Genomic DNA, 17,571 nt, shown 5'->3' with positions numbered 1-17,571 from the left:
CATTTTGGACCCCGCGGGCAGCCGTAGGGAGGAGCAAGCGTCGCCCTAGCAACGGACAATAAGTAGCATCAGAGATAGCAAATTATCGTAGCATTTTTACTGTTATGGAGTGGATTAATGTTTAAACTAAGACGTATTTAGGCTTTTATTGACCCTTTTTAAGCCACAATGGCTACAAGTAACCCGTCAGTGTTTCTCCTCACAGTGAACGGACAAATTGAAGGAGCCAACGTGAGTAGTGTGTGTGTCTGAGTTAGCTTATCGGCTAATGTCTGCTAGCATTCGCAGTGGTGAATTTGTGTCAGTAGTTTTTCATTATTATGCCTACATTATTAGGCGTTGACTTGATATTTGTTGTTTTATTCCAGTTTCCAGAATTTGATAATTTATACTGCAAATACTGTTTTGTCTACGGACATGACTGGACTCCCACGTCGGTGAGTAACCGGATTTTCAGCAGCAAAGGTTTACCAAAGTCTGACAAAATAGTGAACTTCTAAAGCAGGGGTGTCAAACTCATTTTCTTTCAGGGGCCACATTCAGCTCACTTTAATCTCAAGCGGGCCAAACCATTTTAAAAAATAGCATAATAACCAATAAATAATAACAACTCCAAGTTTCTCTCTGTGTTTTAGTGCAAAAAAAACAAAACATTAAATTAGGAAAATTTTTACATTCACAAACTATCCAAACAAAAAGATGTGAATAACCAGCAAAAAAAACCCTCGCAATTTCTTGAGAAAAATAAGTGTGATTATATATATATGTGTGTGTGTGTGTATATATCACTTGTACATGTGCATTACACGCAATGTTACATAAATGTTTGCTAACTGTTATATTATTGTTGAAATTTGGAAGTTTGGAATTCATATTTGTTCAGGATATTTACATTTTTTTGTGAAATGATAGTTTGTTTTAGTATAAATACAGGAAAATTACATGCAAATGTTTACATTCACAAAGAGAAGTTGTAAGTATTTATAGGTTATTATGATACATTTGACTGATTTGTATATGGAATCTGAACGAAAATTTTTGTGAATATCTTAAGTGTGATTTTTGCATTTCATAAATTCATTCCACGGGCTGGATTAGACCCTTTGGCGAGCCGCATTTGGCCCCAGGGCCGCATGTTTGCCACCCCTGTTCTAAAGGATATAAAACGTTTCACAGGCATGCATGAATGCCAAAATAATGTCTGATCATCAGGTTATTTTCAAATCTCTGCCTGTCTTCTGTTTCAGGGGCTGGAGGAAGGGATCACTCAAATAACCTGCAAAGGCAACCAGTCTTCACACAAATTAATATGGAACTTTCCACTGGAAACGACCTTTAAGAGCACAAGCCCATGTGGATGTGAGGTTCACACACACACTCTAAGAGCTGCTACATTTGATGACACCTTCTTTGTTGGGCATTCTAAGGTTCTAAGAAAGTTTTAGACAATTTAGGAATCATCTTTACATGTTTAACCCATAAAGACTCAAACATCCATCATTGACCAAAACCATCCACTAATCTAAACTGTTTAATACCTGATGATCCATTAATCCTATCAATCCATGGAAATAACTGATGTAAATGCAGTTTGTCATCTTTTCATAGTCATCAGATATGACCCACTTGCACTGCAAAAATAAAAATCTTACCAATTGTGTTTTTATCATTTCTCGTCAAAATATCTCATCACACTTAAAATAAGACATAATCACCTAAAGAGTAACTTTTCAGTGAAATATAACAGCTTAATTTTAGACAATAGATCTTGAAAACCTTATTTCAAGAAATCTTACCAAGATAATTTTCGCTTGTTCCAATGGTAGATTTTTTTGCTTGAATTAAGTCAAACAAAATGTTGAATTAAGCAAAAAAAAATCTGCCAGTGGAAAACGAGTTAAAATTATCTTGGTAAGATTTCCTGAAACAAGATTTTTAAGATCTATTGTCTAAAAATAAGTTCTTTATATCTCACTCACAAGTTACTCTTTAGGTGATTATGTCTTAGTTTAAGTGTGATGAGATATTCTGACTAGAAATGAGAAAAATACATTTGGTAAGATTTTGATTTTTGCAGTGTGGACGTTTAGAGACATTGTTGTGAACGTGGAAACACCATTATCTTCAACAACATTGATTCACCAGTAAAACTCATGGAGTTTGATCAATGACAGTGGATGGACACACTGGGTTTCTGTTCAGTTAATGATATATTTGACTGAAAAAGTCCCTTTTTCCTCAGTTTTCTCTGCTTTTGATATAGTAACCCTCAACTTTAATTTGAGCTTTTATAACATCTACATGATCTGTAAATTAAATATAGGAAAATACCTGATTCATACTGATAAAATACAAAATACAGAGGATAATATTCTAGATAAATGTTGATAAATGACATTAGAAAGGTTAGATATAGAGAAAATTTCATTTAGGAACTGACATAAAAGTAGCGCTGGGTCTTTATGGGTTAAAAATATACTGTGTCAGACTGCCTGAGAGTCAAACATTATTTCCTCTTTATTTTCTAGGGCCTCAGCTTGTGGTGAGTGTGTACGGTCCAGATGTGTTTGGAAACGATGTGGTCAGAGGCTACGGAGCAACACACATCCCTTTCACACCTGGACAGTCAGTATTACCTGTTTACACTTCGTTTCGAGTAGCGATAGTTGCATCATTTGTCATTTCTTTATTTCAGATTTTGTGTAGCAGATAAAAATTCCACACAAGGAAAATCTCTTTTGTCGTATCTTATTTTGTTTATGACTCACTTTCTCAAGGAATGGTTGTTTTAAGGATGAGGGTTTTATCACATCAACTCAAAAATGTTTCTTTAATTTATCTTTCCTAGGCACTCGCGAAACATCCCCATGTTTGTTCCTGAGCCCTCATGGAGGCTTCAGAAATTCACGAGGTGAGATGCGTTTCATGTGCTGATGCGCTTTCAGCTCTCCGTCTCTCAGCAGATGTGGTGTTGCAGATGATGCTGTGTGCCTGTTGGGTGCAGCAGACTGTCTTGGAGCTTTATCAAATATTTACTGTTCGTCTGTGTCTGCATGTGTTTACTACTGAGGATGCAGTCTGAGGCCTTTGTAGTCAGAACACTCCACATCAGTATGCATTGTCAGCTACTATTGACAGACACAAACACACAGGTATCATCAGTTTGTCTCCATTTCAATAAAGATAGATGTGCAATTTATCACAACGTGAAAATATGTAGCATATATTTAGGGTTTACACATATTTTTAAAGCCAGAATTTCATAAGTTTTTAACTAAAAAATTATTAAATTTTCCATAATAATAATATAATTACATGACCACTCACAATCTTTAACTACATTAACAGAAATAGACATTTTTCTTTTTATTTCCATTTTATTCTCGTCTTTCAATCATTTCAAATACTAACCTGTTTGTTTTCTATGGATTGTAACAATAGAGGTCCAAAATTCTACAAAAATGCTGTTTTTTTTTTTTTATCAAACACCAAGAACCGTAAGGAAACACTAAGATCTACACATCTAACATTTTTTCTCCGTGTTCCTGTCTAAATCTAACAGGCCTCTACTTGTTTTTTTTTTTTATTTTATTAGTCAAAATGTAGTTAATTTCATGACTTTGAGTCTTGGAAAATTAAACTTCCAGATTTTTTGTGTCCTTCTGAACCCGGACTGTTTTGAACTCTCTACCAAAGCAGTGTACTCCAGATGCTTTAGAGCAGTGGGTATCAGCTGGTCTGGCTTCAGGACCCACTATCACCCCTCAACGACAAGCCATGACCCGCACTGATAAATTAAACTTCTCAAATTTATTTAACCCTTTCATGCATAGCGGTCACTCCAGTGGACATTTATTCTCCAGCTGTTCTCTTGTATATTCATGGGTTTTGTTGTTTTAGTTCCATATCAGCCACAGTGGACACTTACACATCATCCCATCCACTGACATTCAGACCATTACTGTCACTTTGCTGTTCTTGATAAACCTGATCTGCACTAACATGTTTGAGCGTAAACCACTTGTTTTTGTTAGACACAAAGGTTTTTTTTTTGCATGTTATCTCCATGAAATGAGTAATAACTCGCATAAGAATATGTTAAAATGTGAGAAAACATCGGATTAGTAGCATTAGAAGTGTTTTTATTTCATCGTTTTCATATCACTTTCTTACAGAAAAGGATTAGGGCCACTGGAAAATAAAAAAAGGTGTAATATATATTTTTTATTATTATTCTGAGAAAAAAGTCAGAATTCTGACTTGAAACTCCGAATTTGGACTTTTTTTTTTTTTTTTTTCCCAGAATTCTGACTTTAATCTCAGAATGCTTCCTTTTTTTTAAACTCAGGATTCTGATTTTTTTCCTCAGAATTCTGACCTTCATCTCAGAATTCTGACTTTAAACTCAGAATTCTAACTTTTTTCTCCGAATTCTGACTTTAATTTCAGAATTCTGACTTTTTTTTTCTCAGAATAATAATAAAAAATACATATTGGACCCTAGTTTATTGTATGTTTTTTTCTAGTGGCCCTAATCCTCTTCCGTACTTTCTGATATTGGGTTTTAAACACAACTACTTCAAAAATCAAATGCATGGACATTTTTGTAACTCCATGAAAAAAAAAAAAAAAATCAATCACATTGTTTTTTCCATGCCTAAGGGGGAATAAAAACACTCAAGAAAAAAAATCTTGCCTAAGGTTCTCATAAGTCATGCACGAAAGGGTTAATAAAAAGATGGTGTTTTGAACCTGAGATAATACTGAATACCGCAGTATGAAAACACAGAAGACATGTTTAATGATAAACCAAACTGACCAGCAGATGGCGATGGTAAATATGGAAATATTCCCTTTAACACTGAATTGAGTACATTTGAACCAAAACCAAAAATGTGCATTCAGTTAAAAATTAAATGTGCATTCAGTCACTTATTCAAAGGGTTAAACACACTAAGGTTTTGGTCCTCAATGTAGGTAAAACCATATCTGATGTATTTGTTGTTATACCTGAGTTTCGCCATAATATGAATAGAAAGATTTTGGGTTTTCTTTTATGCTGTGAAATGTCTGGTGTTAATTCGTATTACAGCACCTACTGCTGAGAAGTATGAATGGGCGATGCTCAGCTCCACAAAAAATAAAGCATAAGATTGGTTTCTTAAAATTATTTTTTGCCCAAAGGCCTCTGACCCACTGAAAACAGGTTTGTGACCCACCATATGAGAATCACTGCTGTAGAGGTAACATATAAAATTCTAAAAATAAGATTATCAGATTATATAATAAATAAAAAGATGCTTAACATATCAGCAACTTTAATCAATTAAGACAAAATAGTCACAAATATAGTGTAGAAAACCTGTTCCAAGCACCACAGATGTATTAGTGTATATATATACTGTATGTCTTCATGTTTTTATAGAAAAGGCTGATTTTGATCTTGATATTGACTTATACAGTCACAGAAAAAAATATTAGACCACCCTAGTTTTCTTCAGTTTCTTGTTCATTTTAATGCCTGGTACAACTAAAGGTACATTTGTTTGGACAAATATAATGATAACAACAAAAATAGATCATAACAGTTTAATTTCAGAGCTGATATCTATCCGTTTTCCATGTTTTCTTGATAATAACTTAAATCACTTCAGTTCTTACATCAATACCTATGGCATCGTACTGACAAAAACAGTGCTTTTAGACATTCCATGTTTTCTTTTCTGTCTGTTTTTGTCACATGATACACACAGGAGTTAGTACTTGATTGCATAACCATTGTTTTTGATGACTTTTGATGGTCTAATTATTTTGTCTGCGACTGAATGTATCAACTCATAAAACACAGTTTGAGAGGGGACAGAAAGAAGCCAAAGTTTATCTAGTCCTGCCCCTTCCTGTTTGAAGTGTGAACTTGAATTATTATCCCTTATAAGAATAAAATGGACAATCCAAATATTGAGTATATCATGGTGTTCTGGGGTTATTCTTTTGGCTACAATCGATTGATTTCGCCGATACAAAAAAATACAGATCAACTTTATTTATCCTCAGGGAGAAAGTCGTGCCACTAAATATCACACATTGAACCTTTAAGTAAAATCCCCTGACATGCTGGCTCTGATTTATTTCTTTTTTATCCACCCTACTTACACGTATCACCTGGTCACCTAGTCACATGATACACACAGGAGTCAGTGCTTGATTGCATAACCATTGTTTTTGATGACTTTTGATGGTCTAATAATTTCTTCTGTGACTGTCGTTTAGGTTAGTTGAAGGCACAATACCCATTACTTTTGGCAGATAAAATCAGCTGTTCTGTCTCCCTCGTTCAGTTGGCTGTTGGGACGGCGGCCGGAGTACACAGACCCTAAAGTGGTGGCCCAGGGTGAAGGCAGAGAAGGTTTGTTTCATATCTCATGTGTGGATAAATGTGTTCATTAGGGTGGTTCACAGTATATTGGTATAAGTAAAAGTTTTCTAAAGTATGCCAGGTCATATTTTGCCTTGTTCCTATTGCCATTGTGAACATCTGTACCAAAAACTGAGCCAACAGGACACCAGCAAAGGGTGGCACACTTTTTATTGTTCTACATAAGAATGCGTAACTTTCGCAGAAACATAACTTGAACAATACAAAGATAAATCTGCTCCTTAATAATCTCTCCCAGTACTTCTGCTACATATGTTACACCATTAGAACAGTTCAAACACAACATTCCACGTATGATGACTATGTTCTCTTTGATACTTTATCTCTGTGTCCTTGCACAATGCGTACAAAAAATTGCTTTCGGTCTTCATTTGGCATAGATTGTTGACAGTGTTTAATAAAGGCAGTGCCTCTCTCTGCACTGTCATTGATGACCTTCAAGGAACAGACTTTTTGTCGCAGATTCTCATCTGTGAGAATGGACCTCACATCTTCAGGGTTACTTGTGCTGTTAATTTGGCCTTCAGTAAGAACTTCAAAATGGATTGAGCGGTGAGTGACGAGGCTAGAGATGGTAGTTGTACTGTTCTTGCAGAAGAAAGACTTGGCATCAAGTCTTTTGAGCATCTTCCCAGGGCGTCTTTCAAGATTTGTCAGCATTGCCTCCTTTTCTTCAGCATCAATGTGAGCATCAAAAAATGCCAGGGCGATGAGTTCTTCTGACAGATACCACCAATGTCGTCCAGTGCTCTTCAGTGCGGTATCTGTAATGCTTTTATCCAGATATACTGCACTTTCCAGACCATAAGCCGCTACTTTTTTCTCATTTTGAACCCCGCGGCTTATACAGCGATGCAGCTCGAGTATAGATTTATACGGGCTAACGGCCTCCAGGGGGCGCTCTAGCAGGAAGCGCAAAAGTGAGACAGACAGGTGGAAGAGGTGATGAAGAGGAGAAGTTTTTATCTGAACTTTTAACAATCATTTTGCGTGTCATGCACAAACCCTCATCATGTAAAACACATGAAGAAATGCATATTTTGCAGCTTTTAAGTTAAAAGCAATCGATGTGTCTGTCTAAGAAGGAAATAGAGCTGCAGCACGGAAGTGCCATTGAGCAACAACGGAGGAGAGACGTAGAAGGTGTGTGACGGAGCCTTTCTGAGGCTGTTCAACTCCAACACTGAAGAAGACGATGTCAGTGGTTTTGATGAGCAGAAGGAAGATGAAGAGAGAGATCAATAACTTTTCTGGGTTTTTGAACCAGCCTGTTCCTGCTGTGTTACAGGCACTGTTTGGAAAAAAGCAGTTAAAGTATGGAAATAAGTATTTAAATAATCTGTCTGTTCACAATCTTTCTGTGTAAATATCTCATGTCACTATGTGGACACCTGCGGCCTATAGTCAGGTGCGGCTTATATTCTGGTGCGCCTTATAGTCCGGAAAGTACTGTAGATGCGAACTCTGGATCAAGTCCAAATCATTCTTTGGAGCATGTGTTTCCAGGGAAGCCTCATGCCAATACATTATGTAGACGAAACAGACGTGAAAAAGTGTGCCAACCCTAAATGTGCAGCAATTGACTCCATTTTTGGTACAGATGCTTCTAATATCAATTGGAACAAGGCAAAAAGCAATCTGGCAAAATTTGGCGACAGTTTATTTCGTGAACCACCCTAGTGTTCATTATAATGACCTGAATATAGAAAGACAATTTCATGAAACAAGCACAGCAACAGTACTTACTGTTAGTATTACGCTTCAGACGGTAAATCTAACTGTCATGCAAAATTCACCAAAATTCAGTAGGATGTTTGGTCCAGTCTTCGACACTTCATCTGATCTGTTGATGTTATTTGTGTCTTGCAGTGACGCGTGTCCGGTCACAAGGTTTCGTCACCGTCTCCTTTCACGTAATGAGTAAAGACATGAAGAAAATGGGCTACGACACCGGACCATCAAACCCTGCCAACACGCACCCATACTCTGCCACATCTGAAGAACAGCTGTGAACAGGTTAACAGATCCACAGGTTCTCCTGGTTCAGCCTTTAAGGATATTTGGTTCTTTACAAATACGTTTCAGTGACTTGTTTACTCTTTCAAGGTAACGCTTTATCATACTTGGATTTTATATTCAAATTTATAGAGATTCAACTGAGCATTTTAGATTGATTCAAATATAAGAAACTGTTTTATAAGCATTTGTATGGTTGTACATTTCTGTGCTATATTTGTACTTTTTAAAAAAATAAATATGGAAAATATACTTGAATGGACGGAATATTTTGTTCTGGTTTAACCCATAAAGACCCAAACATCCATCACTGACCAAAAGCATCTACTGATCTAAACTCTTTAATAACTGTTGATCCACTAATTCTATCAATACATGCTAATAATTGGTGTAAAATACAGTTTGTCATCTTTTCATGGTCATCAGATATGACCCATTCGGACGTTCAGAGGCTCTGTAGTTACTGTGGAAACACTGTAATCTTCTACAACATCGATTCATCAGTAAAACCCATGGAGTTGGATCAATGACAGTGGATGGAAATACTTGGTTTACGTGTAACGGGGTGTAAACATGTCTAACAAACTGGTAATTCCTTTTCAAAACTGGCAAATTTCTGCCTCCTTCCTCATTAATGACAACCTTGTAGTGTCACTGGAAAGGCCTCTGATGAATGAATTCCTCCCCCCTGGTGGATTATTTGTGTATTGCATGTATCTAATTGTATACATCAGGTTTTTCAAGACAAAAAAATATCACACTGATCATGTAGAGGGCTTCAAAACTCATGCATCAAATATGATACGTGTGGCGTTATAGGGTTAATGATATATTTTACTGAAAACGCAGCTTTTTCTGCAGTTTATTCCATTTTTGATATAACCTTTAACTTTAACCCTTTCATGCATGAATTATGAGAACCTTAATGGGTCAAAACGCAGTAATGTCCCGTCAGAGAGCGAAATTTAATTGATTGCCATTCCAATATTTATTTCAACATAAAGTAGCTCCTTGTTTTGGATAATCCCTTATGGTCCAACGAAATCAAAAATGAATTTAAAAGTAAAAATGTGGGTCAGATTGTCTCTAAAATGTGAGATCAAGTTATTTTTCCTGAGTGTTTTTAATTCCTCTTTAGGCATGAAAAAAACAATGCAATCGAAAATATTTTTATGAACCTATTTTTCATGGAGTTGCAAAAATATCCACTCAGCTGGACATGATGCATTTAATTTTTGAAGCCAAGACTCATGTATTTACTGATACACTGTGTGAAAACTATAAAATAATTTTTTTTAATGCTGCTAATCTGGTGTTTTGTCACATTTTAACATACTCTCATATTAATTATTACTCATTTTATGGAGATAATATGCAAAAAAAAAAACTTTTTGTTTAAGAAAAATGGTTAATTACAGTCTATTAACAATAACAAGCAATTGATTTACACTCAAACATGTTACTGTAGATTAGATTTATCAAGAACAGCAAAGTTACAGTAATGGTATGAATTACAGTGTATGGGATAATGCATAAGTGTTCACTGTGTTGGCTGATATGGAACTAAAACAAAATCTATGGATATACGAGAGAACAGCTGTAGAAGAACTGTCCACTGGAGTGACCACTATGCATGAAAGGGTTAATCAGAGCTTTTATGAACAGCTTCATGATCAGTAAATTAAATACAAGAAAATACCGGATTTCTACTGATAAAATGCAAAATACAGAAGATATTATAATAAATGGTGATAAATCATTTAACCCTCCGGTATCCCGTCCAGCAAGGCCCTTACTAAGCACCAAGTGTGCCATTTTCGCACACTTGTGGAATAATGTCAAAAAATTTTTCATACAGTTTGTTTTTAATTCTTTTACACTTTTTTCTATTTCATCAACTTGAGCCGTAAATAAAAATACCAAATACTCAATAACTGTCACATTTTTTAACCCTTTAAATGCCGTGTTTGTAATGTAAACAAACCATTTTTTTGGATGCAAAAATAAAAAAAGATTTTTTTTTTTTTTTTTCAATATACTACATAAGAAGTGGATCACATATTATTTGACTTTTGCAGCCTGGCATATGTCAGTGATTAACTCCAACATCGGTTAATTTGCATTATTATTTTTGGCGCTAGGTCAAATGTTCAAAAATACTAGCATCTGTCACCAAGTGTGCGTAAAATGCACACCTATAAATCAAACTATTAAATATTATATATTGATTTAATTTTCTGCTCTAATTTGATTTTTGTAAATCAAGGTCAGCCCTAATCATACATATCAAATAATCATTCATTTTAGATTTTTTTAACCTTTTAAACGATCTCTTTTCATCATGATATCACTACATTTTTTGATGCAAAAAAACACAAAAAGTTTTTTTTTGTTTTTTTTTTCAAAATACTACATAAAAATTTGATTACATATCATTAGATTTTTTCAGCCTGGCATATGTCAATGATGAACAGCAACATTAACAACATTAACAAATTAATTCAGACCCTCACCTCTAAAATGAAGCCCAGATATCAGTAAAAGCAGGATTTCTGCCTTAATGGTTTTCGGATCAAAAACAGTGGTTATAATGGAAGAAATAGTGCATTTTAGGCACACGTGGGAGACAGATGCTAGTCTTGTAATTTTCTTTTGTTTACAATGTGCAAATTTTAGTTGGTGGGCAAAATTTTAAAGATCATGCACAAATGAACAACTTTTGAATTCTAACCTGATTTAAATTGTGGAAAATAATATTAAGTTTTTTTTTAACACAAAGTGCAAAGTGTGCCTAAAAAGCGCACCCGGATACCGGAAGGTTAAGAAAGGTCATTTAACAACTGGCACAAAAGTAGCACTGGGTCTTTATGGGTTAACCTAAACACAATTTCTACAAAAATGTGTGTAAAAATGCTTCTGTTTATGCTTGTAAATCGAGTAAAAAAAAAAAAAAAATACACAGACAATACATTAACAGAGCTGAAGAGATACACATTTTATTTTGACCAATGCAGCTACATCCAACAGGGTGCGACCTGCTGCGTTTGTTTAGATGCCGGTAAAATACCACGGTGACTTTTCCTACAAAAAATCCCATTACACAGAATAATAAGGTATACAGAAGAACAGTATGTTACAATAGTACAAATGATAAATTATATTATACAGTTATAATGCCAGGGTTGAGCATGTATCCGATAAAAAAAAAAAAAAAAAGCAGCCTGCTCCCAGTACTACAGTATGACAAGGGTAAATAGACAGAAACGGTAAAGAATAAAGGAGGCGGGTTACGCGTATAAAGACAGTCCGTAAAGTCAGTTAGTCCTCTTGATAAAAGCGTAGTGAGTACAGAGTAACGCACAGGCCACGATTTCACTGCACCGACCACGACTACGACCGTCAAACATCTGCGAGCTGCACAGTCGTCCGACCGTTTGGGAGTGTCGGATTTGTTCAAGTCGGACCTTTTTGATGCATCCGTAACAAAATTCTCCGGGGTGCAGCGAGGCCTAGGCCGGTGAGAAAGTGACATGTTTGAACGAGAATAAAAAAAAAAAAAAAAAAAAGACTATTTGCAAAACATCCAGCGTTAAGTCTTCATATATTTTTTACTTATCCGACTCCAATTTTTGCATATATTTAGTTGAGATTAAAATATTTGCTGGTCTGCAAGTAAATGCCAAAACCATTCATTCGGAACCCCCCCCAGAGCATAAAAATCATCACCACCCTCAGCATCATCATCATCATCATCACCATTAAAATCATACACACAGTTGGAGCTGCCCCTCCTTTTGCCTGAGAGAAATGGAGGTCTGCAGTTAGTGGAAATATCAAGGGTCCTGTGGAGTAGCTTTCATACCACAGCAGACCAGGAGAGCGCACCAACTTGCACCGAAAAAAAAAAACAAAAACAGAAAAAGAAAAAACCCCACCTTTTTCATGATAATAACATTGGCAGTGATAACAACAAATGAAAAAAAAACGAAAAAAAAAGGGAGTACAGTGACCTACAACGAAGGGTTTTATACAACCGGGTGCGATTCATGTTTAGCCGTGTTTTCTCGACAAACTGAGGAGACGTAGACACTCGGCCTGCTGTCAGTAAATGAGCTGCTCAGTAACACTTCCTCATACTATCTCTTGAACAAATCGTAAAATAGCTCTGAAAAACATAAAATCTTAATACCGCGAGCATCTACAGTATAAACAAAATTATGTCAGTGAGGCATGACCCTACTGTTTAAAAAAAAAACAAACAAAAAAAAACTCAAAGTATGATGTTGACAAATGACAGTTGCTATGACTTTGGTAACAGTTGTGCTTCTAAGACTCTAAACTATGACAGAATGATAGAAAAAAAACAGACGTAAGAGAACGGAGATGACACGTGGCTTAAGCTAGTTACGAAGCTCCGACGCTCACACAGCATCGCCTACGGATCTAATCTAGGAGTAAATAAACAAAAACGACGAAAAAAGTAACCGCTTGTTTACGTGGCGTGTCTCGCTGTTGATCGCTGTGGGAATCCCGGTGCTATCAATAGACCGGTCCAGGAACAACCCTTTTTTTTTTTTTGAGCGGAGGAGTGTGTACGTCCACGAGATAATGTTCTTGCAGACGGATTAGCCGAAGTAAATCCACTCAGAGGAAAACTCTGTCGGTGGCTGGCGTGCCCTTTAAACTCAGAGCTTTGTGTGCAACGCTGTCGATGCATTTCCGCTGTTTTGACGTACGGTTGCGCGCACACGTATACACAAATACACTTAAGGCTGCAGATGCTTACATTGTACTCTTTATTTTGACTCGCAAGCATTAGAAACTAACTTTTTTTTTAAGCCAATTCTACGTCGGCTCTCTCTTCCACTTCTCTGTGTGAGAAAAAAAAAAAAAGGGGGACGGGGATGGGGACCTCACAAACTCATAAACATAGCCCTCTCTCTTCCCTTTGACCCTAGAAAGAAATAAAGTGAAAATAATAATAATTAAAAAAAATAAGTCCCACAATGCCTCACTGCATGTAAAAATCCAGATAATGAAATACTGATGCAATCACAGTTTGTATCTTTTGCTCTGAAAACACACACACAGACGGACATCCAGCGACAAATACATCCAAATGTGGCTGTTAGTATCTGAGCGTTAACGTACGAATGCGAGCTTTTCCCCGACTCCTAGAACGAGGGGTTCATCTCTGATTAGTGTCCGTCACCCCTGGGGGTCAAAGTTCGTGCGGAGGGTCGGGTAAACGGTCCGAGGCGAAGGGAGCGACTACCGAATCGGGAGTTACTGTGTGGTACCGAGAGTCGAGGCAGTGTGTGTGTGTGTTGTCCGGATCGTTTAAGCGGCGAGCCTCCCTCCCTAAGCTAAGGTGTGACGGTGAAGCCCAACAGTCGCGGAAAAGGAACGAAAATAAAACAAAAGCAAATATTGTGCAAAATCCCTGCTTAGTAACACGCAAACACACAAAGTATAAACACATCTGACCATCTCTTTCATTCCTACTCCAGTGTGAGAGTTTCCCACTGGAATATACACAGTGTAAAAGTACTGAGATGTGCACATACACACACACGCATACAAACACACTCGCACTAGCTGATGGGGCTTATAAAAGATTAGCTCTAGCGTAGAGATCAGATCCTGGCGTTAGTATAGTCAGACTCTCCTGTCACTCCTCCACAAAAGGGAACAGGAAGGAAGGGAGAGGAGGCCAGAGACTGAAAGGAGGAGAGACCGGATCCTGTCCTGCTTCCGTGGAAAAACTGTAAACACCACTACTGCTCTGTAAGTCTAGTCTGTTTGTGGCCATCATCATCATCAACATCATCACCGTCAGATCAGTATGGAACACACAGGAGTAGGCAGCTTGAAGCATTTATAGAGAGAGAGGAAGAAAAGAGTCTGGGGTAAGGTACAGTAGGAAGGTGCCAGGCTGGAGCTTGGACCTGGCCTCGGAGTTAGTTATAAAGGGATAAACGGGATAAGACATCTCCTTGTTCGTGTTGAAGCTTCTTATTGAGCCAAAGTGGAAGAGAGAGAAAGAGAGACAGGAGAGGGTCACTCTGGGGCCGTTCGTCCCCGAGTCATCCCCCTCACAAAAGGAAGGGGTTGGTGGTTCCGGTCGGCTGCGCCCCGGCCTGGGGGGGCATGCTCATCAGGGGCTGCGGCATGGACATGGACGCCGGGATGCCCGCGCTCATCCCCACGCTGGTCCCCCCTCCCACGGGGCCGACCCCCATGCCGGGCATCACGCGACCCATGGGGGCCATTCCCGCCAGGGGGACCATGGTGATGGGCTGCGCGGGCACGGAGGCCAAGGACATGGGCTCGGCCATGGAGCCGAAACCGGAGGGCATGGGGCTGACGCGCATCTGGTTGAGGGTGGGGGGAGTTGGCTGGCTCACTTGGAAGGGGTTGGCATGGGGCGCTGCAGCTGGAGCGGCGCCGCCTGAGTAAATACACAGGTAAAACAAATATGATGGGGTTTCCAGGTAGATTACATGATAAGGAAGGAAAGTGTTAAGAAGCAACTGAGTTTACAGCTCTTAGCAATAATACATTTAATGAAATCAGAAATGCAAATCGGCTAAAATTTCCTTAGGGGGTCAAATGAGTGGCCATTTTTATCAAAAAAAAAAAAAAGTTGTAAGAAATGCATAGAACTGTGTTGAAATAATGCTAATACATTTGTGCACAGACTACTGATATTATTTGACAGTGGAAGCTCTATTTTCAGAAATACTGGATTTTGAATAGTACGTGTATGTGAAAACTTTTGCTGGTGGACGGACATGACATTACCCATGATGCTCTGGTCAGTACCAGTACTTTATTAGTAATAAACTTATATACTTACTATTGCTAATTCTCCTCTTATTCATAAATGTTAGTATTGTGGATCTAAAACAATAACAGCTGACACAAAAACACAAAATGTGGCAGTGGACGGATGTGACATGGTTGTTACAGATCCCATCATACTGATGCTCGGCAGCCATGTCACCGTTTCCACAAATGATCCCTGTGCAAAAACTAGGATCAGAATTATTTATTGTATAGTTTATCATCATACTAAAGAGTAAATAACAATATAGAATTGTTATTTCTTTATAAAAATGCTTATTATTAGAAAACTGTTGATTTAAAAAGTGACATGTGACATTCTTAATGTATGTATTGGCGTAACATAAGCAGGATGGATCAGCACCATACTCCATATTGAACCTGTAAAAATAAAACATGTGATATGTAGGATATAATCTTGCAAAAAAACTTGGGGAATCTAAAAGAACAGAATATTTGTTTTTCAGGTAAATTCATTTAAAATATAACTTGGCCATTTGTGACATGAAAATATAGCATTAATTGTGATGAAATTGGACATTTTTGAGCTGAAAACATAGTTCATATGATCATCAACATGTTGCAACAGAACTGAAATCCTGTAAATTTGCATAACTTGCATTTACCAACACAAAGTTCCTTTGGGGATTCACTTATATTGATTTCTTATGCACAAAGAAAAGAAATAAGACCTCTAAGCAAATTTTAGCCGAAATACACACAGTAAGAGAACAATATTCAATCAAAGTGAATTAGGGCTCATTCATACCCTCACATAGCACTTATGTACAGACAGGGTCAATTTATCAGCTTTAACCAATGCATGATGGGTATGTTTGACCTCTGTGTTCAGGCCTCCATATCTTACCACTTACTGACAACATTCTGCGCCCAGCCAATAGTTCCCTAATCAGTAAAGTTACTCATTCATTCATTCTCTGAACCCACTTTATCCTCACTAGGGTCACGGGGGTCACTAGAAAAACCCAGCTACTTATGGGCGAAGGCTGGGTACATCCTGGACATGCCACCAGCTCATCACAGGGCCAGTAAAGTTATATTTATCTTAATTTACAGAACACCCCTGACTTCCTGTTCACAACAAAAAAAAAAAAACTATTAGCATTATTAACAGTTACCAAACCCACCTGCGGAAGCCAAGAATGGGTTAACGACTGGTGCAGGCTGAGCTGGTTTGGTCACAAGAGAATCCAGATTGACCAAGGCAGCATTTGGACCCAGGAAGGACTCTGGAGTCTTCCTGGTTGGGTTTATAGATGTAGATGTGGAGGTGGGCAGAGGGTCGAAGAGGTCCAAGCTGCCGCTGCTAGCAAGACTGGCTTGGGAGGGAATAGAGGAAGCTATGCCCCCGTCACCTGAGGAACAAAGAGCAGTAGTGTGAAGTAAAAAAAAAAATGTGTTACTGAAACGTTTCCTTGAAGCAACAAAGGCAGAAGGTGAAATATTTAAGGAAAAATAACACAAAATGTCCTTGTATACCAGTGAACACCGGTCGAATCTGAAGAGTCCTGTTCTACATGTTAGTCCCTAATCTCTCATTCAGACTGAGATAGGATGAGATCGCTGAGGCCACAGTATGACTCACATATTTTCATACTCATGTATTATAGATGGAGGTATCGTCATCCTGGAAGAGACCACGGCCATTCATTATTTATTTTAATTTGTCACCTGTTTGTTGTGGACTTTCCCAACTTTCCCAACTCATCTTAGACTGCACCCAAGACACGAGAGACTGTTACAGACTTCCATTCTTAATTCAGGGTTCATACACATGTTTTAAGGTCAACTTCAAGCACTTTTCAAGCACTTTTAAGGGTCATTTTTAAATTTTTCCCACACAGCATCTTATCGCTGGGGTAAAATGCATATGTACAAGAATACATATGCTCATGATTACTATTCAGGGTTCCTCCTCTCCACTGGTCGAGTCTTAAATTTAAGACTTTTTAAAACTACTTAGAACAGAATTTAATGCCTATTTTATGGCCATATTGGCAAAAATTTGTGACTCCAAGACTTTAGGAAAATGTATTTATTTACTCCAGCCCCTTGATTCCCACTGAGGGCTGCAAAGCTAGCGATAATTTGTTCCTAATATCAATATAAACTGTCAGGTGGGAACAGGTGGAACTGAGTCGACTTAATGTTACTTTCTTTGCAGTTTGGACATTTAACAGACACATTTATGGCAGTTTATGGCAACATAACTTAAGATCTACCATATAAAATTTAATACCTTTTAAAGACTT

General features: G+C 37.6%; 2 protein-coding genes across 6 annotated transcripts in view; one reads left to right on the top strand and one right to left on the bottom strand.

Annotated features, from left to right (window-relative positions):
• b9d1 (B9 protein domain 1) overlaps window positions 1-8,712 on the top strand; it is a 9,065-nt gene extending 353 nt beyond the window's left edge. Inside the window, exons 1-7 of one of the 2 annotated variants that reach the window (XM_030141154.1) lie at window positions 1-231; window positions 369-437; window positions 1,248-1,359; window positions 2,529-2,625; window positions 2,849-2,911; window positions 6,339-6,406; window positions 8,306-8,712. The exon at window positions 1-231 is cut by the window's left edge and continues 344 nt beyond it. In XM_030141154.1, the coding sequence (XP_029997014.1) occupies window positions 169-231; window positions 369-437; window positions 1,248-1,359; window positions 2,529-2,625; window positions 2,849-2,911; window positions 6,339-6,406; window positions 8,306-8,448 (615 nt within the window). In that variant the 5' untranslated portion in view covers window positions 1-168 and the 3' untranslated portion in view covers window positions 8,449-8,712. Of the gene's footprint in view, window positions 232-368; window positions 438-1,247; window positions 1,360-2,528; window positions 2,626-2,848; window positions 2,912-6,338; window positions 6,437-8,116; window positions 8,249-8,305 lie in introns of those variants that run through there. The other variant, XM_030141155.1, reaches the window with a different exon arrangement.
• A 2,710-nt stretch (window positions 8,713-11,422) lies between these two features.
• The window catches only part of epn2 (epsin 2), a 30,437-nt gene continuing 24,288 nt past the window's right edge, over window positions 11,423-17,571 (bottom strand). For all 4 annotated transcript variants that reach the window (XM_030141151.1, XM_030141150.1, XM_030141152.1 and 1 more), the window contains 2 exons: window positions 16,447-16,674; window positions 11,423-14,903 (listed from right to left, as the gene is read on the bottom strand). In XM_030141151.1, the coding sequence (XP_029997011.1) occupies window positions 14,548-14,903; window positions 16,447-16,674 (584 nt within the window). In that variant the 3' untranslated portion in view covers window positions 11,423-14,547. The remainder of the gene's footprint in view (window positions 14,904-16,446; window positions 16,675-17,571) is intronic.

Source organism: Sphaeramia orbicularis, chromosome 8 (genome assembly GCF_902148855.1).
Source record: "Sphaeramia orbicularis chromosome 8, fSphaOr1.1, whole genome shotgun sequence".
In the NCBI taxonomy this organism is placed as follows: Eukaryota; Metazoa; Chordata; class Actinopteri; order Kurtiformes; family Apogonidae; genus Sphaeramia; species Sphaeramia orbicularis.
This window is presented reverse-complemented; position numbering and strand designations above follow the sequence as displayed.